The sequence below is a fragment of the Platalea leucorodia genome, assembly GCF_965183815.1.
Source record: "Platalea leucorodia genome assembly, chromosome: 15".
Lineage (NCBI taxonomy): Eukaryota > Metazoa > Chordata > Aves > Pelecaniformes > Threskiornithidae > Platalea > Platalea leucorodia.
Genome location: NC_138837.1, coordinates 2,962,721 through 2,988,467, shown reverse-complemented (window position 1 = coordinate 2,988,467; position 25,747 = coordinate 2,962,721). Strand labels below are relative to the sequence as shown.

The 25,747-nt window shown below is 54.9% G+C and overlaps 1 protein-coding gene across 2 annotated transcripts in view; it reads right to left on the bottom strand.

The window, feature by feature from the left end:
* KCNT1 (potassium sodium-activated channel subfamily T member 1) overlaps positions 1–21,012 on the bottom strand; it is a gene marked incomplete at both ends in the record, with an annotated part of 88,014 nt that extends 67,002 nt beyond the window's left edge. The window contains 2 exons of one of the 2 annotated variants that reach the window (XM_082327138.1): positions 4,796–4,975; positions 20,867–21,012. In XM_082327138.1, the coding sequence (XP_082183264.1) occupies positions 4,796–4,975; positions 20,867–21,012 (326 nt within the window). Of the gene's footprint in view, positions 1–4,795; positions 4,976–20,866 lie in introns of those variants that run through there. The other variant, XM_082327141.1, reaches the window with a different exon arrangement.
* Positions 21,013–25,747: the final 4,735 nt, after the last annotated feature.

The following is a 25,747-nucleotide window of genomic DNA, read 5'->3' as shown; positions in this document are numbered from 1 at the left end:
CTGCTGGGAGATGAAGAGCCTTCGCCAGAGGAATTTTGTGGCACACAGGCATCAGAGCTGGATCTCCTAAATCCAGGTACAAACCTTCACAAGCGCAGATGGCTCAGCCTGAACAGATGCTGCAGTCCAGCACCTAAAATATTGTCCATTACCTCACCATCCCAGAAATAAATGTCTCTAGCTTCTGGATACAAACTGGAACTTTCAAGTTAGCATCTGCATCTTCCAAATAAAATGAGAAAAATTGCCCATTAAATCAAATGGCAATGAGTGGAGATTCAGCCACAGACATATTCAAGGAACCTGACAGAGGGACACAAAACTGCTCGGATCCATTACTGTAATGATGCATTTGATGAGGAAGTCACTTGGGGCACGTTAGCATGAAAACTGCAGGGATAAGATCCTACAAGCCTGATATTTCAGCACTACGGTTTGCTCGTGCCAAGTACAAGCCAACCTATGATTCAGAGCCACCACTCAGTGACAAATTCAAGAGACAAAGACCAGACGTCAGTTAACAGACAAAGAAGTTTTCAAAATCTATCCAACCTGGAAGCAGAAACTTAAAAGAATTTGTCCCAGTTGTTAAAAGCCTCTCTTCTCTTGGTTATGCAACATCTGAAAAATCTTTTATTTGAAACAGAAGATGTGAAAATTTTTATAGAGATGTTGCTGAACTCTTCTGCACAAGCAGCTTTTCCAAACATCCTCATCCATCAAAATGATTCTTTGCTGATAATTAGCCTCAGAAAAATGCACTTAATCAAAGTGACATCCATTCCTTCTTGCTACTGTAAATAGGACTGTGGCTTCTGACGATGATTTTCTGGAAAGTATTCAGACTATTTAAATTAGGCAACAAATAAGCTTCTAATGGCAATTCTCTGAGATACAGTTTAATTTTATTTATGGGCTTTTTTTATACATGCCCCAACCCAGTTGTCAGCACTGCCCGAGAGAAGAGAATGCAGGAGATCAAAAACTGCCATAGTCAGGACAGCAAAGATCAAAGGGATGCCACAGCTTGTGGTATAAAACAATATTTATCAATTCAGCAGATGTGCTTTCTCAGCTGCCTTTCATCAGCAAACACCAGTATCACTTTAGAACAGAAGCCTTCCTCAGGGAGCCCAAACCTGCAGCACCGACGGGATGCTGCATCCAGCTCCCTCCTTCCAGCAGCACCCCTTGGCCTTGCTGCTGCACACGCAGGTACCATCGCACAGAGGATTCCCGCGGCCGGAGCAGTCGCGTGCCAAGCGTGGGACAGGGCAGCTGGGCACAAGCAGCATTCCTGCCCCCAGTTCTTCACCTTCTTTTTCTTACAGGCTCAACATCTTAAACTCTGCCTTGACTGTTATATTCCAGTGGCTCTGAATACTTGCATGACAACAAAACACCAGTGAGAGAAGAAATGCAATAATGCCATAAGAGAGCAGAACAGATCTCTTTTTTCTCCCAGTATTGACACTGACAGAACCTTCCAAAAAGAGGGAAAGAAACTTCTGAACCAGACAGGACTTAAGGCAGACAACTGAGGTAACTGCAAGCTTCCCAAAGAGAACCTTTCTCTCCCCAAAGGAGAAATTACCTCCTGGTCCCTATCAGTCAGATTTACGCCCTGAGACAGTAGTCTGTGTCCTCTGGAAATTCAGAGCTGAATGACAGTTAATCCTGTTTCTACAGCCTAAAGACCTGCCTTGCAAAAATGTCAAGCACGGTATTTAAGTACAGTTGCACTGCACTGAAATACAGCTAAGCCCAAAGCCTTCCAGATGCCTCGTGGCAGTGAGCTCCCAAGATGAATAAGAAGATGCTGGAAGGAGCACTGCCATTTGACAACTCTAGATTTGCTTATCATTAGGCTTTTCTCTCTCAGTTGCACAAATCCATTTACCTCCCCCATTCCTTTTCTAGCCGGCCTTTTCCTATTTGCTTCCTGGCTGATTTATTACCATCCTCCACACAACGTTCAAAGTATTATTTTAATTCTCATGTCAATCAGTCTACCTGCCAAAGAGTAAGCCCTACTTAGTTAGACTGACTGACTTCACCTTTCGCATTCTAAAAAGAAAAATAAATTAGGAGCAGCCTATTTTACCTATTCCACCTCATATTCACTGATTAGCGCTTTCAGTTCCGTGGGTTATCTGGACACGCTCTCTCCTCCTGCTGTACCACAGCTCTCCAATTATCTACTTGTTCCAGCAAGCTCTCGTCTCCTCAAGCTCCGGCATTACCTCATTCTCTTACCTCAGTCCAGTGCTGGTGTCTCCTCAGCATCCTCTGTGATGAGGATGGAGTAATACATCTCTAACAGAAGCAGTTCTAATTCCCCAGAAGCAGCGGAACCTGGATTCCCCTACGGTCTCCCATCCTTTTAGTCTCCTGCTGACCCCAGAAACCTCCTCACTTTCATCAGCCCACTATCATTGTAGAGGAGTTTTTCAAAAGCAGATATTTGAGACGTTAATGTTTTTAGCATTGCTTTTATAAATAAATGAGATATTTAGTGCTAAGGGTGTTTTCCTTCAGTGTTAGATCTGTAAGTCCAATGAGCTCTATTTTACCGTTCACAGTTCCCCATACTGTTTACGCGGGGGAATTTTCCTCAGCACATTCCTGTCAGTGCTGTAACAAAGCACTTCAAAGCACATCTCTGAGCTGCTTAGTATTTATAAGCACAGCAAAGCCAAAAAGGCTTTCTGCTTTTCTTCTGATAGCCTAAATCAGCTCCTTATTCAGTTGGTTTGGAACAGCCTAATCTACTAGTCATAATTACTCCAGCGAGCTTGCTTCACCTATAAGGTCCCAGGACCATTGATGACTTGGACTGAAACTGAGGCCTAACAGCAACGTTTCCAAAAGCCTGCGGCAGTGGCTCCCCTCAGCTCCCAGGGAAGTCAAGAGGACTACACGTGAATAGCAAACGTGTGCTCACAGATTTGCATTCCCAAACACACTGTGAAGTTTTCAGTACTTTCTAGATGAAGGGGAAAGTCAAAGAACTACAGATAGTAGCACATAAAGCCAGTGAAATAAAGATATCTTGAGAAACAAGGCTAATGAATTTAACTAAATAATCCAGAGTATCCCCACACTAAAATTAAAGAGAGATTCTGAATCAGAAACACTCAAATCTAGATGAAAACGAAGGTTAAGGGGTATGCCAGTGAAATGCAGAAAAACCACAATTTGCAGTTGCCATCTTCTGTATTTCAGATCCATTCAAATACTTAAATATGAAAACTATTAAAACTTCAAACTTCAAACTTATCCAAATGAGCCGTATCATAACCATTCTGAAATCCAGATGCTTTCTGCAGCAAGAATTTCCTACCAACCTCTCACCCTATGCTATAAAACTATACTAATGTTTAAGTGCCCATTAAGGAAATCTGGGCTTTAAAATCTTGAGGATCACAGACTCATTTTCAAGACAGATCAGTTCTTGCAGGGCTATAAAAGTTAGGAACACTTATTTAGAACATTTGTTAATCCCACATTCTCAAAGTCAAATTCACTTTTTTTTTTTTTTTTTGCATGACACTTGTACACGTAAAAAAAATGACATTACCTTTTAACACAGACGCACAAAAGCCTTGATGCGGGCGTACCAAATACACAGCAGCTAGCCAAAGGCTAACTCACCAGCAACTGAAGGGTTTTTTTCAACAAGAGTTACACCTCTCTCTGTTTACGTCATGCAATTAATTGGTGGGAAAAGATGACAATCTTACTGACTCCCCGTTAGCACTGTAGCTCCTTGATTTTTATGATATGAACAGAGTTGAAGGGAGGGTCGTTCTTGTTCCTCTTCATTTAACCGCTCTGCTCATGGAATTCACTTGCCACTCATGGCATTTCTCCTTTTGCTTTAGCTCACTCAACCTGGTAATAACTCCCTGCCAGCCAGCCAGGAATAGCAGGCTTGGCACTCAACCCATAAAGGCCATTTCTCTAGACAGCCCAAGAAAGGGAGAGTTGTGCCACATCCACAGCAGCTCTTTAGAGTTACTCTGCTCCCATCAGCATCGCCTGCTGCAAAGACAGCCTCTGAGAACAGCCGGGATGAGCCTCACCTCCTAAATAAATGTATGCGCTCAGCCCAAACTCTGCATACGGCTTAACAGGGAGTTTCACCAGCCCCTCACCTCACCAACTGTAGCCCATGCATCTCCCAGACAGCGGTCCCTTCTCCTCCTTGCCAAACCCTGATGGGACGCCCAGACACAGCAAGCTGCCCAGCATACCCACACATCTCAATGTCTGCTGGCCCAGCATACCCACAGCTCCCAACGCCCAGCAGCTCCGGCATGTCCACCGGCGCTGGAGCACCCACGCGTTCGCGGTGCGTACCGGCCGAGGCATACCCACACGCATCCCCGCGGCCTCCGCCCCCCGCACACCCCCGCGCGTCCCGGTGCCCTCTCGCCCGGTCACGACCCCTGGCTCCTGCGAACGCGTCCCGCGGCGTCCCGCACCCTCCCGCACCCCAACGCCTGCCCGCAGCCCCCCCCCGCCCGCCCAGGCCGCCGCGGCGGGACCGGCCCTCAGCACCGCGGAGAGCTCCGCGCCCGCGGCGATCAGCACCGCGGAGAGCTCCGGGCCCCCGCCCCCGCTGCGTGGGCGTCCCGCCCGCGGGGGTGCGCCCGTGCCCCCGAGCCCCGCCACGGGTCCCCGTCCCCGGGGAGCGTCTGTGTGTCCCCAGGTACGTGCCTGCCTCCCTCGCCACCCCCCTCCCGGCTGGGTGGGTGTCCCCCCGTGCCCCCCCCCCCGCCGCTCCCCGAACCTGTCGTCGCTCTGGAAGGACTGGTCCCCCAGCAGCAGATCGCGGAAGCGGTACCGGGGCGGCAGGGGCAGCACCTCGGACTCCAGCTCCGTCATCTTCAGGGCGGCGATGTCCAGAATGACCCCGCTCTTGCAGCTCCCGCCGCCGTCCCCGCCGCCGCAACCGCCGGGCGACGAGAGCCTGCGGGAGAGAAGGGGGCAGCGGCAATGGGGGGGGGGGCCTGCCCTGCCCTGCCCGCCCCCACCGCCCGCCCCCGCCCCGGCACCTCCCCCGGGGCCGGCCCCGCGCAACCCGCACCCCGCCGCTGCCCCGACCCGCGGCCCCCCGCGCCCGGAGCGGCTGCCAGCCCGCCGGCTGCAATTACATTGCGGGGCAGGCGGCGGTGCCCCCCCGGCAGAGCGCTCCCCCCGGGGGCATGGGTGGCGAGGGGCTCCGGCGGCCTCAGGCCCGGGGCCGGCGGGGTGGGCAGGGCGCGGAGCCCGGGCCCCCGGAGCGCCCCGCAGCCCGCTGCGCAGGGCAGCGCTCTGCACAGGACATTTGCTCCTCAGCAGGCAAACAACAGAGAGGAAGAGGAGCCAATGGAAAAGCCCAGTCGCCAGGAGGAAATAAAACCGCTCGCAAGATACGGCTCGATCTACAGCTGACAACCAAACCCTGATCCACCCCCAGCCTCCCCCCGCAAGGAAAAGTATGGATGGGAGGCAGACAAGGCGATGGCTCCACAACCCTGCTGGAAGCAGAAGCACAACCTCCTCGCTGGACTGCTGGCACTTAAATCATCTGAACAGCCCCGGTATTAAATGAGAAACCGCGAACACTGATGAGTCAGTCAGCTGTCCAGCTGCCAAGTGTCGTGGCCGGGAGCATATATCACCCATCCCTTGGTGCGCTGATGTCTCTGATCAAGGGTGGGGGGATCGCAACGCCTGGGAGAGACCCACAGTGATTGCTCAGACAGAGCCGCGTACGGCCAGCCCCGGGCAGTCTGCTCTGCCACACAGAAAAGAGATGAAACTCAACCAGCTCTCAAACTATAATTTCAGAGGGCTAAGAGCTTGTCTTTGCTCTCCTTTTTCAAACCACATTTACCAACCAGAACATGGGTACAACTCTGCTCCCTGTGTCAGCTAGAACTACTAATTATAACAGATCAGGGTTAAGCTGAAGCTCCCCTTCACAAGGCAGCAAAGCCATACAATGCTGTAAAGCCAGCGTACAGACAGGCAAGGCAAGACCACAGGTCTGATCCTTTGGCTTCTGCCTTCACCAGTGGAATTCATCTGTGCCACGACAGTAACTCCAGTTTCACAGACCCTTTGTGGCAAGCGGGAAGGACAGGGAGAGCTTGGAAGAGGAGACACGGTGCCTCTGCAGTGAGCCGATTCTTCGTCCCTCACACATAACTTTGGAGCGTGAGGCAGGCAAATAGCTGAAAGGCTCCAACTCCTGCCAGATGTACTTCCAAGGGTCTCGCCCAAGCCTCTCCAACCCACTCCTACCACCTTCCCACAGCTCTGCCTCCAGCGCATACTGTATAAGCTCTGTACAGGCTTCAAACAGCTGAACACTCAACTGGCAATAAGCAGACATCTAGGGTTTTGCTGCTGGCTGCAGAGATGTGATCTGAGGCTCCTCAGACCGTCTTCTACCTTTCACAACCCAAACCCCTGTAAATAAGTTCCCAGCTGACCAGGTTCCAAAGTCCTGATCAGCTGTTGTTCCCGGGTTTCTGGAATAGCAACCAGCATGTGAAATTTCTGCTGCACACAGCCCCAGAAGACAACGCAGCTCACTCTCAGCGCTTTGGATGATTTTCACTGATGTTATTTGCCACTTAATTCTATACCCCCAGAGCTTTTCAATTCCTTTTAGCTGCCACATGCACACTGCAGCCGAGGCTCCGCACTGAGTAACGCATCTGTGCAGGGCCTTGGGCATCACGGAGGTTATTCTATGATAGACATTGATCCAAAACTTGGTCCGTAAGAGAAATCAAGCCAAACTCCTGTCAACACAAGGACTCCCTCTGGATCAACTGATATCAGCACAGAAGTTAGCTGACCATCTCTAGCTCACATTGCAAAGGGGGAGCTAACATTAATCTAATCACAAAAAAGCCACAATTAAGTCTTTCCTCTTAGAGCTTAACTATGATAAATTCTGCCAAAAGCGTACTTTCACCAGACCGCCTCCAGCAAAGTTCTAGCCCAACTAAGATTTGTTGTTGCTGTGAGGCCAGGCCAGCATCCTAAAACTGGACTTTCAGGGAGAGAAAAAATACATTTTAAAAATCATCCACTCTCTTATTATAATGCATCCTTTAAAGTGGGGAGCCAGGTGCCTAACTCCAAATGTGGGCGATTATAATTGCATTTGAAGGAGACTGTCACGCACAGCAATCTCCATTGATTATGAAGTGCCTGTTTAAAGGAGCACGGTGTTTCCTTTCCCGGAGGAAAGGCCGAGCGCTACGGCTGCACAGCCGCGGACGCACCGACTGCCAGGTGGAAAGGGCACCTTTACACACAGCCACCACCCCCTCTTACGGCCCCCACTGCCCGAGGCCCAGGCAGGCAGGTCCCCCCTTACCCGGCGCCACGGGAAGCTGAGGATGCTCATAGCTGTACACAACCATCCTCTTCAAACGTCAAACACTTCTCTTTTGGGGTTTGGGGGGGGGGGGGTGTTTAAAGTCCACATGATTCTTTTCAAACCCAATTAATCCATCTCTCTTGGCCTCAGATCATGTGTCAGATTCATGAAACAAAGCAAATATTTACTGTCTTTTATTAGTGTTAAGAAATTGTAGTAAAATCCAATTATATCAGTCTCTCTGGAAACACAATTTCTGCTGTGTATTTGCATCTGAGGTTCTTCTCCCATCTGCAGTAGCAGCTACATTTAGAATATATTTTCTCTTATTCTCGCATATGAAATCATTCAGAATTTCAAAAATTTGGCACATTTGTTTATTCTGGATGAAGGCTCAGTAAGACAAATATTGCATGCACCTCTTTGATAAAGATGTCTTTATCAATTACAGTGACTTTAAGCTAAGTTGTACATCAGTGTCTTAGAAAAAAGTGCTCCTGCGCTGCACACAGATCTCCTGACATCAGCACAGAGAATTTGCAACCCTCCTCTCTGCCCAAACATAGGGATTCTGAGCTATAGAAATGCCACAGCAACCCGGCTACTTCTTCAAAGCAGTAGTGGTATAAAATAAAAAATTCATGAACAAGCTTGTTTATTGCATAGTCTTCAAATACTACTGAAAAAAAAAAAATCCCAAAGTGGTTTATAGCTAAATACAGGACTGCAGCTTTATTTTTATCTTCCCTTTCCTTCCTTCCTCCAGAACCATGTACCACTAAAAATGCACGCTGCAATCAGCATATGGAAACCTCAACACTATTCCACTTTCTCGCTACGACACCGTCTCTCCCCCAGCTTGGCCAGCTCCCCGGCAGCGATCGGCACGCCGCGAGGGGGACACCCTCCTGCTCAGCATCTTGGGAACACGGCAACTGGGACCCAGCCGAGTGCGATCCAAACCAGATCTCCCCTTTGATCTCTCCTACCGTGAAACCGCAGCCAGACACAATCACCACCAGTTCGGCAAACACAGCTGCCCCTTGGAGCAGACTCTGGCAGGAGCTGCAGAGCTGCACCAACCTTGGGTTTCTTCACTAAGCTTTCTCACGCGTGGGCTCGTCGAAATCGTGTTCTTCCCTTGCTGTATTTCCACCCGGGGCACACAGGAAAGCTACGCTGCTGAGAGCACCGTCCCCTGAGACTGGAAATGCAGGCAGAAGACCAGTGACAGCCCGCACATCTGCCTGTGCCAGCTGGGGCTGCGGCTGGCCACGGGGGCTCTGCGACGCGCGTGCCCTGTGGAGCTCGGCAGAGGCTGTTCGGGTTCCCAGCACCCAGAAGGCAGCTTTGCCTCAGAGGAAACTCCACGGGCTGGGAGCTTGTTGCAAGGTATTTTGGGATTTTTGTTATTATTTTTGACTGTATATGTCAAAGAGGAGGAAAGACACAACCCAAGTTCCTCTTCTGCCTCCTTGCTCACTACACACCACAGAAACCACCGAGCCATCCTCCTGCTTCCCATCTCGAACCAACCCCAAACTGCCCAGGGTCATTAACAGATGCCATAATCCTACGCCCTGGTACCCCCGCGATGTAACTGCCCAAACCTGCCAGGCACCACCAGGAGCTCCAAAGCTCTCAGTGACACCCCCTGCTCTGTCGGCACCAAAAATTATTGAAGACCCTCCCAGAACGCCCTTCCTCTCCTCCTTCCGGGTACTGGGGTGCACAAACAGAAGAAACAGCTGAACCTACATTTGGGGCAAATTCTTGCATAACCTACAGTCTAAATCCCTCCTCTCCCACTGCTCCATGCTGTAAAAGGAGCCAGAGGCACGAGGTCCTGCTGGCAGCTGTCTGTCCCAACTCCATCCTTTCCCCAGGACGATGTCCGGGGAGCCTGGATGTGTAGCCAGGAAAACAAGTACCTTGTGTCCACTCTCAACATCCCCTCCCCAGGCAAAGCCACTTTTCTTCAGCCTTCGGTACCCAGCACATACTGCAACACCGCAGCCAGCTGCTGCTGTGCCTCCTGTCACCTCTCCCGGGACGGGAAGGACAACCCCTGCCTGCCAGCAATGGTGGAGCAAGAGCCAGACGCAGGGTCTGACCTTCCTCTTGCTGTTGGAAGAGACGTGGGGCTGCAGCATGACCTGTTGTTGAGAGGCAAAGCCAGCCTGGCCATGGCCGGGGCTAGGCTAAACCCAGCCTTTTGGGCAGCAAACGGGCACTGGTGGGGCAGGAGCCTCCAGCTGCTCTTTGCTGGCCCAGACCCATCGTAAGGCAACAGTGTCTACATTGCACTTAAGGGATGGGACACTTCTCACGAGGGCTCTTGGAGCCAGGCTGCCCCAGGACAGCGATGTCCTCTCCTCCCTGCCACTGTGTTTCACCAGCCATGGCTGCAGAGGCTGGCCCTGCATCCCTGGTCCATCAGTGAAGGCAAGCACAGGCGCTGCCAGGCTCCGAGAGCCTCTCCGATGAACAAAGCTGTACAGGAAATTCTACCCTTTCTTTTTCTATATTTATTAAAATATATACAATCATCTTCTATTTGCTTCTCCTCCCACAGTTCTTATGGTTACCGGGTTACAGTTGTTCCCCCCCCTCTCTTTTTGTTTTTTGCTTCTGAGTGACATCCCTGTGGGGTCCCCTAATGGCCCGAGCGCGTGGGTGTCGTGGCTTAACCCCGGTTGGGAGCTGAGCACCACGCAGCCGCTCGCTCACCCTCCCCCCCTCAGCGGGACGGGGGAGAGAATCGGAAAAAAAAAAATAAATAAAACCCATGGGTTGAGATAAAGACAGTTTAGTAGGACAGCAAAGGAAGAGAAAAATAAAATAATAAAATAATAATAATAATGATAAAAGAATATACAAAACAAGTGATGCACAATGCAATTGCTCACCGCCCGCTGACCGATGCCCAGCCCATCCCTCAGCAACGATCGCTGCCCCCTGGCCAGCTCCCCCAGTTTCTATACTGGGCATGACGCCATATGGTACAGAATAGCCCTGGGCCAGTCCGGGCCAGCTGTCCTGGCTGTGCCCCCTCCCAGCTCCTTGGGCACCGGGCAGAGCAGGGGAAGCTGGAAAGTCCTTGACTGGTGCAAGCACTGCTGAGCAACAGCTAAAACATCAGTGTGTTATCGACATTATTCTCATCCTAAATCCAGAACACAGCACTGTACCAGCTACTAGGAAGACAATTAACTCCATCCCAGCCAAAACCAGGACAGCGGGGAGATGCATGCTCAGTCTCCGGAGCCGGGCTGGAAGGCAGCACCCCGCTCCCGCGACATGCGACTGCTGCAGGCGTTGGCACCGCTCTCCTGGCCAGGAGGGGCAGCGAGCTGGCACGGCAGCACAACACAGCCCAGCCGGGGGAGAGGGCAAAGACCACGCAGGGGAGGAAAGCAGCAGATCTGCACATGCGTGGGCAAACACGCGCGCAGGCTAGGTCCCACAACAGGCGTGCCTCGCACCCCGGCGCGGCATCGCCCGTCCCCAGACACCAACCTCAGCAGCTTTCAGGGCAGGGTTTCCCTGCAGGGGTGTCCCTGTGGAAGAGTTGGGGTGCTCATTTCAGGGACAGAGCCGCTTTCTCTGCCACAGCCTCCGCAGCGCGTGTTCCTTGTCTCCCTGTGAGCACCAGCGAGCATCGCTGTCGGCTATCTCAGCTTGTCAGAGCCCCAGATTGTTATCCCACCATCCTGTCTCCCTCCCCAGAGGTCATACGGCGACTTATTGATGTCACTCATAGAGATCAGCAGTCCTGGAACCCAGACGATGCGTCCAGAGCCACGGGAGGGTCTTCTACAGCAAGGTGTGCCCTGAATGGCCTTCTGAGAGGGGCCGTGGTGGGGAGGAGCACACGCACGGGCCAAGTGGCAGGGTTCTTTCCCCACAAAATACATTAAAAACACCTCTTCCATTTTCCAAGCACAAATCCCATGACCAAGTGATAAGCCATTGCAATCGGAATGACTCCCAACCTTAAAGATCATCAGCGAGAGGCACAAATGCTGCCGGCTGCACGAGCAGAGCCTGCCCCTGCCACACCTGCGTGGAACAGCCATGGGAAGGGAGCATTTCTTGTGGGCAATCCCACCGATCAAACCAGGGCGACAGGAATGATGAACTAATGAACTTGCAAAGTGACTCTGTGGTCAGGTAGGAAAAAGAGCTAAAAAGACCAGCACTAAAGCCCCAGCACTAACGCCCTGAGCTTGATACAGAAAAGGGGAATCAGGGAAAGATCTCCTTTAATGAGATCATTTTCTCTACTTCACACGCACTTCTCTGTCCACAAGCAACCGCCTTCCACTTCATTTAATTGTTTTGTCAGCTTCTTGTTACTTGTACGATGGTCGTGGATCTAATACTTTTTGATTCAAAGAGTGTAAAGTGCTCCAAGGGATGCGAACAGGCCCATAGTAACATCCAAGCCATGATTTCCAGATACTCCGAGCAGCTTTGGCCCAAGCGATGCTTTGTGGGTACGCCAGCTGCAGAACACACATACACACGCACATACATACACGCAATATATGAAGTGCTCAGTCTCCCAGATTAAACTCCTGCATCCAACTTTGCACCTCCATGGACAGCTGGACTGTCCACGTCGGGGGCTGCTGTTGCTGAAAACTGCCGCGGAACTGCTGAGCCCTCTGACAAATCCATCCATCGCTTCGCTTTCAACGTGCGGAGGCAATTTAGCACCACAGGCCTCACGGAAAAATTAGCATTTTGTGTATTTCACATTGAAAATGAACAGGAAGCGTGAGTCAGTGCAAAGCTCCACAAGCCTTCCCCCCGCTGGCAATGCTATTTTCTAGAAGATAAAAGTAGAAATTGTACCTTCCAGGTCCGGAGCCGTTTTTCTTATTAGACAACCCCGTATTAGCAATTCAGCCCCACGTCGCCCCATTCCCTTCTGGCCTGATGCACACGTACACTTTGCACAACAGGGTAAAACTCAGGGAAGGCAAAGCCCCACTGAGAAGTCTTTTCACTCCTCTTTGATCCCAACAGCAGCACATCGAGCACGAGTGGCACGGGCAGGCAGTGTCCTCGGCTCCTCCAGCCCCGACGGCCAGGAGGCCGCTGACGGTACCCATCGGTGCCCCGGCCGAGGGCGCGGGAGCCGCAGCCAGCCCCTTCCTCCGGCTCCACGCGTCCTGCAGGGAGGGCCCGGGCAGGGCTGGGGGTGCTTCCAACAGAAGGAAAGGTGAAGAAGTCGTGCTGATGTCCCTGCTGACTGCAAAGCCTAACTAACACCGGGAGAAAGGAGGGAGGGAAGCACACCCTCCGCACCCTTGGCAGGGTTCCTGGCAGGTGAGGGGACCAGCTCCCTCTCCTCGAGCCTGGGCTGGGGCTGCCAGGTCAGCGGAGCGAGACGACGGCACACGGCCAGGTTTCATCTCTTGACACGCACCTTGTCCTGCAGCGCACGGACTTGATCCCAGCGCCTTCCTGACCACCCGCCCCCAGCCCCTGCGCTCCCGCTCCCCGTTCCTCTGCCAGAGGCACGGGTATGTGCCACGGTGGGGAGGTGACGGAAGGGACACCCGCAGCCTGGGAGCCCTTTCCACACCTGCTCCAAGTTTCCAGTTTAAGCCTTGCTATTTTACTTTTGGCATTGCATGTCCCATCCTTCCCTTGTGCAGAGACAGCTGCAACCGTGTGGGACAAGGAACAGGCTGGAGACAGCAGGGATGGGCTGATGGGGAGGGAGATGAGGAGCACAGGAGAAGGCACGCACCAAGGGCCACCCGCAACAACCTCAAAGCCCCGTCCTTTAGCAAGAGTGCATTGCAGACATGCTGCAATTCAAAAAACATCTCCCGACTTCTGGCAGCAAACAGGCTTCAGCCTCTCTCAAAGAACCTCCTGGAAGGAAAAGGCACTTATCTCCTCTTCTTTGCTTGGCAATATTAAGTAGTACCAAAAGAAAAAGCTGAAGAAAGCGTTTGCAGTGGCTAGTGCAGGGAACCGGCCTGGGCTCTCCTAAGGCCACAGCTCTGCTCCCATCCCACGCCCTGGGCAGAGGTCTCCCAGGGCCTTGCTCCTGCAGCCAGGAGGGCTCCTGCCGCGGGAGGACCGGCAGGACCTCACTCGCTCGCCTTCCTCCAGAGGTGAAGATTCACCTCCCCACTGGAGACAAACCACTTACACCAGCGATCTGCACCCAAGGACAGGACGGGCACGACACTGGCCAAGCTCTGCCTGCAGCCACCCATCCAGCCCGACCCTTCCCACCGGGGACAGGCTCAGGAGCGCCCACGGCGCTCCTACCAGCATCTCGGCCCTCAACAGCCTCAGAAGGAGGGGCAAATCCAAAACACACTCAGCCTGCTGAGCCAAGGTCACTAATCCTGCTGGGAAATTCCTGATCCAGCAATCTCCAGGGCTATTTATGGATTACAACATTAAACCATATCTTCCTTGTATGAGTATATGCTGAGGAGCAGGTTTCCCAGAGCATCCGGCCCTTCCCCAGCAAGGACATAACCCTTTTTTCCTCATCACAGTGTTGGGTTTGCAAGGCAGCCTGGGAGCACATGCAAGTTCCTTTAAAAGCAGAATCATCCCCGATGCTCAAGAAATCAAGCAACAAGGACTCACGCTGCTGGAAGTAAGAAACAATCCCTCGCTAATGTGCCTTCACTGCGAGGCCCCGCCAGTCCCCCGGGGATTTCGGAGGCTGTGCACACCAGACTCCCCTGGGAAATCACCCAGCCTTTAATGACAGGGTGCTGTTGCACACAGGGATAACACCGGGCTCATGATTCATGCCTACCAACCATGAAAAATCTTAAACCTAAACAGATTATTAAACTAAAAAAAAGAGCAATTCACTTGTCACAGCCTCCGGCTCTGTTCCTGGAGCCAATAGCCAACCCTCTACTATTACCTGCTTAAAAAGGGGAATTTAATTCATATTGACACTACAGCAAGCACCTCAGCCGCTCCTCTGTTCACAGCCATTAGGTATCGCTTATCCCAGTGCAGCTACACTCACCGCCCAGACTTACCCCTCGGCTGTTCCACGGGTCCCTGCTCCAGCAGCTGGCATGGCGAGGAAGACCAGAAAGCCAAGCGGGTCTTGGCCAGTTACAGTTCTCCCACGAGGATTCTCCTTGGCCCCCCACAATCCTAATGCTCCATCACAGTCTCGCTCCTGCCAGCGCACCTGTCTGCAGGCAACGGCAGCCCTCCTTCCTCCAGCCCGGGGGACAGAAAAGCTCACCTCTAGCTAAAGCGAGGCTTAACAGTCCTTTGCCCTCTTGCTGTTGCCCAATCCATTTTTTTCCTGGGGCTTCCCCTCCCACACGGAGCTTACCTGGGATCAATGTCACCCACTCCACCCCGGGAACCAGCCACAGTCCTCCTCTTGGTAGATGACCGGTTGCAAGCAGGACAATGCTACCTGTTCCCAGCTCTCATCAGGGTGGGCAAGGAGATGCTCTCAAGGCAGAGCTCGTTACTCTCCGGAACCATTACTCACAGGAGCGTATCTGGTATCCCACGGCACAGGATCCTGGCGGTGTCTCACTCCCCCCTCACCCCAAGCTGTTATACTCTCTACCAAATTTGCCAATGATGTCCAGCATTTTCCAGGTTGACATCAAAAAGAAAAAAAAAAGGCTGCAAGATCAGGAAAGTGCTAATTCTTGCTAATGATCTGCTGGGAAAATTCTCCCTTCTGCACAGCCCCAAACTGCTACAAGCAGCTAGGGATGAAGCATGAAGAAACTTCTCCGCACTCCAGACCCCTGCAGAACGCTCCTTTCTATTGAAAGCAGAAAATAATAGAGAGACGTGGGAGGAGGAAGAGTCTTTTCACACTGCTCAGGATACAAAGACTTACAGAAATAAACCCCGAGAGGCAGGCTCGTCAACCCACCTGCCAGACCAGGATGCGACGGGACGAAGCGGGGGATGTCTCCCGGATTAGAAGACGGGAGACAAACAGGAGAGGAACACTGAAGCAAACATTTTCTGTGGGGTCCCACAAGGCTCTCTGCTATTCTGTGAATTCAGAAGTGACGGTGATGACTGCAAATTATCCAGGACGGTCAAACCTAAACCTGACTGTAAAGAGCTGCTGGAGGATCGTGAAGCACTGAGTGACCCGATGATAAAATGTCAGATGAAAATTAGCATCAGTAAATGCCAACTAATCCAAAAGGGGGGAGAGGGGAATAACCTTCCTGCACAGGCATTAGAAGGTCTGCAAATTAGCACTCAGAAAAGAGCCAAAGTCACCGTAGATAATACAACGAAGCCAATAGTGGACTGTCAGCGGTGGTCAAAACCTGAAACGTCAGGAGAGGCTGTTATACTACAGCTAAACCCACCGCGGAGCCACACGCAGTTCTGGTTCCCCTCCTCAGAGATGATATGGCACGGAGAAGGGCGACAGAGATAACTACGGGGTTATAAAATCGTTTTGTTCAAGGAGAGACTAAATAGATCAGGAGGCGTCCCTAGCCTGGTAAAAGACACGATGAAAGGCAGGTGAAATCAGAGCGGACGACCAGGGAGCAAGCACATCACAAGAGCTGTGGGAACCCAGGGAAATCACAGGGCAGCAGGCTCACAGGAAAAGCAGCATGTTTTCACGCACAGCAGCTGCATCGGAGAATTCACATCCTCTTGCGGAGGCAGAAAGCACCAGGGGGTTCAAGAGGGACCAGGCAAATCCCAGGGGAGGCATCCATCCATGTCTTCTAAGCACAACCGCTGGGTGCAACCTCCAGCTCAGGACAGGCTGCAGCAGCACAGCCCCGGGAAGGGCTGCTCTGTACCTGCCCTCTGTCCCTGTCACCGGCCGCTGCCAAAGGACCCCAGGCCAGAGGCCCCTCTGCTCAGACCTGGTACGGCTCTTTGCCTGTTTTTATTCATAAGGAGGATGAATGAGATGTTCCACACTCCAGCACAGTTTGGCATGGATGCAAGAGAAACGCTAACAGGCTCCAAAACAAATTGCGTGCAGCACTTGGGATCCAGGCCTGGAGGTCAGGAAGAGGTCGCTGATGGAGAATTGGGAGGATTCACACAGATGCTGTAAATATTTTTGCAGAGCAGAAAGAACCTTGAGCGCAGGCAATGACCTACTTTGCTGTTCTCCAGCGAAGGGTGACATGCAGCCGTGCCAGAACCCAACGGCAGTTTCTAAAGAGGACATTCAGCATGTTGGGGTGTCCTTTGTTAAACGGAGTAGCAGGGGGTCCCCGGAATCTCTTCCCACTGACCCAGGTGCGCTGCTGGGTGCTCCCCTGCGGCAGTTTTCGCAGCACCACCTGCTGACAGCCCTGCCGAGCCCCGAATTTCAGACTCCTGCCAGAGCCGCACGCTTCCCTTTCTTAATCAGCTGAGGAAAACAAGAGCAGGATTCCTTCATATCTCTGCTGCACAAACACTCCGAAAACACAGGGTGTTTGGCCCTGTAGTTTTATGGCTCCCTATTGCAATTTCTCCTGGAACAGCGAGGCCAAGATCCCCACGGGCAGCCAGAGCAACAGTTGTTGCAATCCTCAAGGCTGACTTTTTGGAAGCTGATAAATGTCTAAGCCAATAATCTCGCCTGGAGGAACTGGTTATTAATTAGCTACAGAGTCTGGTTCAGTGCAAGCTCTGCCAAAGAAGCATCTTCCCGTTCATTTTCAGAAAATAGAAATTTAGGAGACAACAGGCTCTCAGCTGCGGGGACCATCCTTGTGCCAAACTGAGACAGCCCCGCTGACACACCTGAAGTGTAGCAGGAGAAGCCATGGGAGAGTCAACCCAAGTCTGCCTGAGTGGGTTCACACTGAGCAAGAATCCAGTTTAATCAGGTTTTTTTTCTTTTTCTTTTGCATTCATTTCCTTCATGGATTCAGATCAACTTTCCCAAGCTCCCTCATAGAGACACAGCCCTGGGAACCGACCGATCACCTCGGGTTCAGCGAGGACAGCAGGCAAACACCTGGCTTTGGACTCGGGCAGAGGCTTTGACCAGAGCAGCAGAAGGTGCCTATAGGTATTTTCTACCTTGCTGCCACTGCTCCAAATCTTGCTGTGATTTCTAGGGCCAGAAAGCACGATCCGTCCTGGCTGCCCAGTCGGGGGGGACTGAGGACAGACCCCACCATAGCACAGCCCCTGTCAAGCCAAGCCGTCTCTAGCAGGCGCTCCGTAAGCACGTCCAGAGCTGCCGTGCCAGCGAGGTCTCTCTGGTTGCTGCTCTCCAGCCCCTAACCTCGGCTTCTCAAGCACCTGCACCGGAGCAGCCGCTCCAGCTGGGACCCACCTTCCCTCCATGTCCTGCTCCCAAATCCACGGCAAGGTACCCGAACCCGCCCTGCTCGGCACAGGACATCTACTGTTTACCCCAAGTACAAACAGCAGCACTGAACCTAAGCAGAGCGGTGCAGTCTAGCAGACAGACAGACAGACATCCTGTAAGAGACATTAAAAACAGACATGAGAAAAGCCACGTACGTCTAATGCAAAGACACGATCTTCCTAGACAGCTTCTCCAGGTATCATCATGCGTGCCGCCTTCTTTCCCCTTTTTCTTCTTAAATAAGGCATAGTAGCAGGAGGGAGCGGATGGAAAAAACAGGTCTCCTCTCGCATGTCCCTGCTTCTCCCGCAAGCCCCTTACTTGTGCAGGATATTTTTGCACGAGTCCTTCCATATGACCGCTCATCCATCACTGCTTCTTGCCAGACTGCCCTTACATGGGCAAGGCAGAGGAAGCAGAGCTGCTGGCCGGAGGAAATCCTGTATTCCCCTAAATGACAGACTAGCTCCTTGTACAAACATTTACCCAGATTTCCCACGAGGCAGGAAAGTAAAATTTAGGTTATTTGTACCCTCTGGGTGCCAGAAACATGTATTTGCTCTCCAAACATACTTTCAAGTGCTTTTACAGTTAACCCCTTGCTTTCCGACTGGAAGGGACTTTCAGGACCATTGTCCCCTTATAAAGAGGGCCAGGAGAAAGCACACAGACATTTACACACACGCCTCCACACTCAGGCAACTGAGAAGATGGAATTTCTCTTCCACAGCTTTTAAGCCATCTCTAGATTTGCTAAGCAAGGGGATAATTGAGGCTTCCATTTATTTTAACAGGGCCAGCCCAGCTGAAGTCCCCTCGAACACTTAGCACAAGGTACACGGAATGTGTTACACGTCTTTGCTGCTCAGAGATATCCTGGCTCTCACATCCTTCGCACCCACCTCTGGTGACAGGTCTGCTTGTCTGCCATCACACCGACAGCTACGGGTATGCGCCTGGAAGCACGGAGCGGAGACGAGCCGAGGAGCCTGCGTGGGACGCCCGAGCCCTGGTCTCCCCCGGGGACCGCGCACCCGTCAGGCACAAACCCCGTGTCAGCCACGGGCAGGGTGCTGCCTCCATGGCCCTTTCAACTGAACAGAGGGAAAACCCACGGGAGGTGAGGAAGAAACGCTTGCGCAGGCAGAGGCTGAGCGACAGCAGGTTGTTAAACGTGGACGATCACCCACCGCAAGGGGATGCGCACCCGGTCCAAGCTGCAGAAGAGGAAACCAAACAGCAGATTAGCCAGTGGGCCCCCGGGATCATCTAATGGGGGAGATGGCGCTTACTGCTCTGCCTGCTCCTGCTCATTCTCTTTAGCCATTTTACCACAATCATTTTCTGCTTCTTCAGCTGAACAGCACTGAAAAAGTACATTAGAGATCCAGGCTGCTCCGAGCTGGAGCTGGGGAAACAGGAGGCTACGGGCAAAGCTGCCGAGTCCTGAGGGCTGCAGCCAGCTGGTTCAATATCTCTGGAAGGGCAGCAAAGGGGCTGAAGGCAGAGGCAGACGAGCCGAGCCACGGAAAGCAACGGCACTTCAACCTCTCCAGAGCCAGAGAGGGTTAGAAACACATCAAGCTGTACAATAATAATTAGAAAACAAAGCTCTTCTATTCAGACTTGAAAGAGATAGAGGGGAAGACCTTTGGACAAGGGTTTCGTTGTTGTGCATTAGATGAGGCTAAATGCCCCCGAGCAGTACTGCAGCGTAAGGAATAAGGAGCAATATCTGCTGTCTGGGCTGAGCAACTCATCGTTTTCCCGTAACGTTGGAGTCCGAACCCCCTGCAAGCTGCCGCCTCTAGCCTGATCTCTGATCTCCCCCGAGACGCGTTCGATAGCCTCCTCAAGGATGCCGTTTCTGCAAACACACCAAGCGCAGCTGCAAAATGAGGAAACTGGGTTTGGTGAAGGCCCCGTGGTGCCGCAGCCCCCCGGCAACCGACCGGCGTTCGCAGGAGTTAGGTGGTCCTGGTTCCCGAGGCACCGCGGTGCCTTGGCCACATCGGACATTGTGCCTCTGACAGAGAGGGCAGCAGGGGGAAATGATGAGGGACTTAATCCCAAGAACCGATATTCGAGGATTTTACCAATTAACCAGTCAGTGGCAACGTACTGAAAGTTAGAGTTCACGGAAGAGACTGTTCCTTCTTTTTCCATCTACGCTTTTAGGAATCAAAGATGGTCCCCCTAACTCATAGCGAGCAGATGTCAAGGAAAAAAACCCCAGCTGATCAGTCCAGGGCACAAACCCAGCCAAGGTCCTTGTCTGCCAAGAATGAATTGATACACACGCTTCATTTGCTCATTTAAGCTGACATTTGATGAGCGTGACAGTCAGAAGAGCCATGCTAGTAAATATAATCATATCGATGATAATACAAAGGAGTTATCAGGAAAAGCTGGGATACTCAGCCACAAGCACACGTCCCCTTGTGCGACACGCCTGCTGCTGTCTGGGCACAAGCGGACGGTGGCGTTGGGTCCCTGTGATCCCCGCTGAGCACCTCTTCGCTTCTACACCGCAGCCCCTCCCTCGTACCGGCCATCGTAACTTTGGCATGAAAACAACCCAAAGCTGGAGCGTGGGCTGTGATGCACCCAGGGAAAACGTAGCCTTTTCGCCGGCGTGCGAAAGGCTTTGGGGTGGCTTCAGGGCTCAGCCAAACCAGCTCCTCTAAACACTGCCTGACCTGCACGCCATGGAGCACAGCCTCAGTCCGTGCCAGGCACGACAGAGGGGCAGCATGGGCCCTTTTCCCACGAAGGATATGACTCGGAACAACTCGGGGACCTCCGAGCATCCCCTGTACCCAGGCAGCCTCTAACTACTCCATTCCTAAGGGGATGCCGCCGTGAGGGGTGTTCACAGGGGACCCCAGCCAGGCCTGGAGGCGTTGGGGAAACTCTCCTCCGGGCTCGGGGCATGGGACGGGCGGTGGGGATGCGGGGCGAGGGTCCTGCCGGGCCCAGCCCGGCTCAGCCCGCGGGGTCCCGGCGGGGAGGGAAGGGGCTCCCCTCGGCTCTGCACGGGGGCTCCGCGGTCCCCCAGCCCCGCGGCTCCCCGCGCCGGCGGCAGAGGCAGCCCCCGGGGACCCCCCCACCCCGACCCCCACGGACCGACCCCCGCCGGCGGGTACCTGTGGGCGCTGCCATCGTCGTAGACGAAGGAGCGGTTGGTGTAGCACTCGGTGCAGACGGCCGCCCCGCCGGCCGCCCTGCCCTCCGCCGGCCCCGCCGGCTTGTAGATCCCCTGCAGGCTCCGCTCTTCGCCCGAGAAAGGCATCAGCGAAGCGGCGCGGGTGCCCGGAGAGGCGAGGCGCAGCAGAGCACGGGCGCCCCGCGCTGCCGAAGGCGCCGGCCGGGGGCCGCCGGCCGCGGGCAGAGCCAGCGCCGCCGTCCCGCTCCCGCTCCCGCGCCCGGCCGCCCATCACGGCGCGCCCCGCCGCCGCCGCAGCAGCCCGCGGGCCGGCCCGGCGCTCCGCATGCCGGGGACGGGGCGGCCGCCGCGGGGGAGCCCGGCGGGGTGCGGGCAGCAACAGGTGCCGGAAAGTTACGGGGCGGGGCGGGCGATGCCCCGGGCGGCAGGCGGGGGTCCTGCCCTACGCGCACCGGCGGAGCGGCGCCGCGGCGGCCCCGCTCGCCTCCGCCCCTCGCCCCCCGCGGCCGCGGCGCTGCCCGCCGAGGAAGCCCATGGCGCGGAGCGGCGGGGCGGGAGCCGCCACCTCGCCGCCGCCGGGGCCCCGCCGGCCCCCGCCCGGCCCCGCCGCTGCACCACGGCGCCCCCTGCCGCCCGCGCCGCCCCGCGCCGCCCCGCGCCGCCCCGCCCGGGCTGCGGGCAGCGACCCCCGGCACCGCAGCGGCTGCCCAGGGCGCGTCCCTTCGCCCCCCGGCTCCTCCCGCACGCCTCCCCCCGGGGAGGGGGGGGGGGGCTTTCTTCTATTTTTTTTCCTTTTAAAATTTTTATTTATTTTATTTATTTTATTTTATTTTATTTTATTTTATTTTATTTTATTTTATTTTATTTTATTTTATTTCTACTAGCCGTATAAATATTTGTGTTGAGCGCTGCTGTGCCTTGGGGTTGTGCCAAAAGCAAACAGGCTGGCCGAGCCCCGGCCTGCTGGGGAATTCCTGTGCCGTGCTGCGCGGCCGGCCCGGGGAGCATTGATCTTCCAGGGGGTCCCTGCTGCAATAACACGGCCCTGCTGCAGGCACGCCCCCGCCCAGGGACAGCCTGGAAACGAGCCGGCCACCTCCGGGAAAGGGTTAACGGGATGGAGTCCAAGGTGCCTTCTCTCCCCGCTGAAGTTCAGCCCGGTGGATGCCCCGTGCCAGGAGGTGCCGTCCGTAATGGTGTGGCCAAGCCCAAAGTGCCCCAAAGCTGCGTCCCCCCTCGGGGGGCTGGATGCGAGCCGCTGCGAACAGAGCGGCCTCCTTGCGGGCTCCCGCTGCGCACCCACGACCCACGCTGGCCCGGGGCCTTGGAGGGGAGCGAGCCGGCCCCGCGGCAGGGCAGGCATGAGCGGAGCCCCGGGGAGCAGTTCTGCCCAGCGCTGGCACGCTCCTCTCCTTCTTCACCTCTCTTTTGATTACTTTTCCAGAGACCACGCTGTTGCGCGGGTGCTGGGGAGTTTGCTGTGGTGCCGATCCACGGGATCCCGGGGCTGCGCAGACCCCCAACGAGAACCGTTTATTACAAGGGCACCGCTCCCCCAGAGACACAGCGGCCAGGCAGCCCCCCGTGCCTCCTGCAACGCTCCTCTGCCCCCTCAGTCACCCAAAATGCCAAAGCCCGCTTCGGTCAGACCCCAGGGGAGGGGGACGCCACCCGGGCCAGGAGCTCGCTGCTTCCAGAGTGGTGGTGTCTCTCCGACAGCTCCGGGCAGCCCCCAGCCCCCCCCGCCCCTGGGCTGCCCCCTGCCCCTCGCACCCAGCCGCCCGCTCCCGGGAGCCCTCGCGCGATGCACCCAGCACACGGTGCCGTTCGCCGCCGCGGCCCCCCAGCTCCAGAGGAAAGTGCCCACTCATGCGCTGGGGTTTACGCTTCTCGCTAGGACTTCGTTTCTCCCGCAGCATCTTTTCCTCCTCCCTCTCTCTCCATATGGACTCTCCTACACTAGGAGTCATTTGAGAGAAAAGCAATTATACTCCCCGTGCAATCATCCGTGTGATGCTTCCCGACCCATCATGGTTTTAAGTAGGAAAAAGTTATTCTTCATTCACTAATTGCCTCACATTATCGGGTGCAAAATGTTAACGCGCAGCTCTGTGCGGAGAGGGGTGGGTGGCACAGCAGCATATTGACATGCTAGGTGATAACAACAGGCGTGGAGGAGGAATTATTTAAAACAGCTACAGGGGGTGGGGACGGGGAGAGAAGGAAAATGAAAAATGAAAGAGAAAGAGCCAGAAGAAGAGAACATCCCCACCCAGACGCTGCAGCTTGAGCGGCGAGGTCGGCCCAGTCCCACCTGCCCTCCGCCCTGGCACTGCCACCGGCAATGGACCGGCCGTGGAGCCGTGCCTGGAAGGGCGCTGGTGCCTCCCCAGTCCCGCCGCGGAGCAGGGGGATGCCGAGGGCAGAGGCCCGGTCACTGGGCACAGGGACAAGCTGTCCTGGTGATGGCACTTGGTGGGATCCTACCTGAGAAAGGAGAGGTCCTGCCTGGGGCCGGCTCCCAGCTCCGGCCCGGATCAGCCCTGCTGCTCTGCGGCACTTCTGGTCTCTGCTTCCTCTCCCACTGAACGGGCACAAGAGGATCCTCCGTAACAAACCACTTTGCAACCTGCAGTTAACAGAATAAAAAGCAAAATACTTTCCTTCCTTCCCCATCAGTTATTTTTTCCTTGCCCTGCTATTATTTAACTCCAGAAAGTATTCCAGGGTATAGCGTGTATTGTAAAAGAGGGAACGACCAAGGGACGGGGTTTGTCTACGCTCTGACACTGGCCGTCACGGGAGCCGTGTCGGCCCCCGGGCTGAGCTTGCTTGTTCTTCCTCTGCCCTTCGGCAGAGCACGGTCTGATCTTGTCCTGAACCCAAGTAGGAGCCCAGACGGTTGGATGCATTTGGGAGCTGGGTGCCTTTGGGAAAGGTGGATGTCCAGGCCAGGGTCCGTGTTGGATTGCCACTCCCTCATGGTGCCACGCTCGAGCGGTGCCAGGCAAGACCATTTCACGCTCTCCCTGTCAGAGGCAACTGGCTGTGCCGGAGCCCAGAGGGGCTGATCCGGGCCTCCCGTCCCTTCCCCGGCACACGGAGGTGGTGGCATCCCACCCCTGGCCAGCCCCGGGCCCGTCTGACCTCCAGGGAGGCATTTGTGGATGCTGAGATCACCACATCTCCCTCCCTCGGTGCTTCTTTCCCGTGGCTTCCCCGCACGCCCCCGCTCATTAGTCAGCCGCACCCCCTCCTCCTGACGAGGCTTCGTCTGACTGCGGCTTCCAGCCGCGGCGAAGCCTGCCTCTTCCCACTAGATCAAGAGTCTGCTTTCATCCTGCGCTTCCTCCCCATGAACACATACTGCAACACAAAACACCTCTTCCTTTTCTTCACAAAAAGTGAGGCAGGCTGAGCGCTCTCCCTCCTCCCCAAGGCATTTTCTCCAGCCTTTGGGTAATTTTGGGGGCTCTCTTCACACTCTCCTGCTTCCGCCTGCCCATCCGAGCACCGCCCAGAGATGCTGCCCTTCCCCTCTTCCGTACTCTTCCAAGATCAATAGCGGTAAAATTCACTTCTCTTTGGAAACTCTTTTAGGCCTTTCGGGTCCCAGCCAGCACTACCGTGTGGTAAAGACTGTGTCTTCCCAGCTGCTGTGATTTAACATCACCTTTAATCATTAGTATATCACAGGCACTTGGCCTCTCAGCCCCAGAGATGCCGCGGGGGTCAGGCAGGGTGCTGTCGGCGCCTGCCTTGGGCTGCCATGCCTGCCCTGTGCTCCCAGAGCTGAGGCAGGGGGAAGGCAGGGCAGGGGGAAGGCAGGACGGTGCTCTCAGCAAAGCTTCAGCACCCTGGGGGCATGGGTCCAGCTGAGACGGTCCTCCCTGCCTTCAGCTGCAGCACTCACCAAAACGCCATCGACGCTACAAGTCCTCATTTCCCAACGGTCGTCTTATTAACAAAAAGTAAAATCAACCAGGATTTCACGTACCTACGGCAACACCGCGCCTCCTCCTCTCGACTCCCTCAGCCCCTGCAGCTCTGCTGGGGACCCCCTCCCGCATCCCGGCGTTCCCCTTCGCACCCCGGAGCGGGCGGGAGCACGTGGCCCCCAGGGCTGTCTCCCGCCTGGGCAGGGAGCCTGCAGCACCGGGGAACGGGCGCATCCAGGGGTGCCCAGTGCCATTTGCAGGGCCACGTGCTGTGTGTGCACACACAGGCATTCCCCATAGTGGAGCCAGGCTCAGGGGGCGGTGGGGGGGCTCCCGGGAGAGGCAAACCCCCGGTCTGCGACCCCCCGAGGGCCGTGCGCCGGGGGAGGCACGGCCGCCCCAGGCAGCTCACAGCCCCGGCTGCCCGAGGAGGGGCCTGGCTTGGGGCAGCGGAGACTCAGCTCTGCCGTTTCTGTGTCAGGGAGCAATAAATAAATCTGTGGGAGGCGACGGTGGGATGAGTCAGAGGCAAGAGGGAGAGAAAGTCGTCTTCCAAGGAACACGGTACTCAAGTCCAGCACGCCACGGTGCTTCAGCAGCAAATGAGTATTTGGCTCGCAGGGTATCTTCGTCCTGCTCGAGCTCCCCAAAACCCCCCTGCCAGGAGGGCAATGGGGGACGGCCCCGCCGGCAGGAGCCTTGGCCATGGCTGGGGGGCTGCAGCCCCCTCCCCATCCCCAGGGCACCTCAAGTCCATGCGGCTGGAGCACGGCTGGATCCATCCAGCACCATGGGACACAGAGAGGATGGGCTGGGGCATTGCATGAGCCCCAGGACCTGCACTCAGCTCCTGTTTCCCTCCACAACCTCAGGCAAGCTTTGCATTTTTGGGTGCATCACACATACACACACGTGCACCCCAA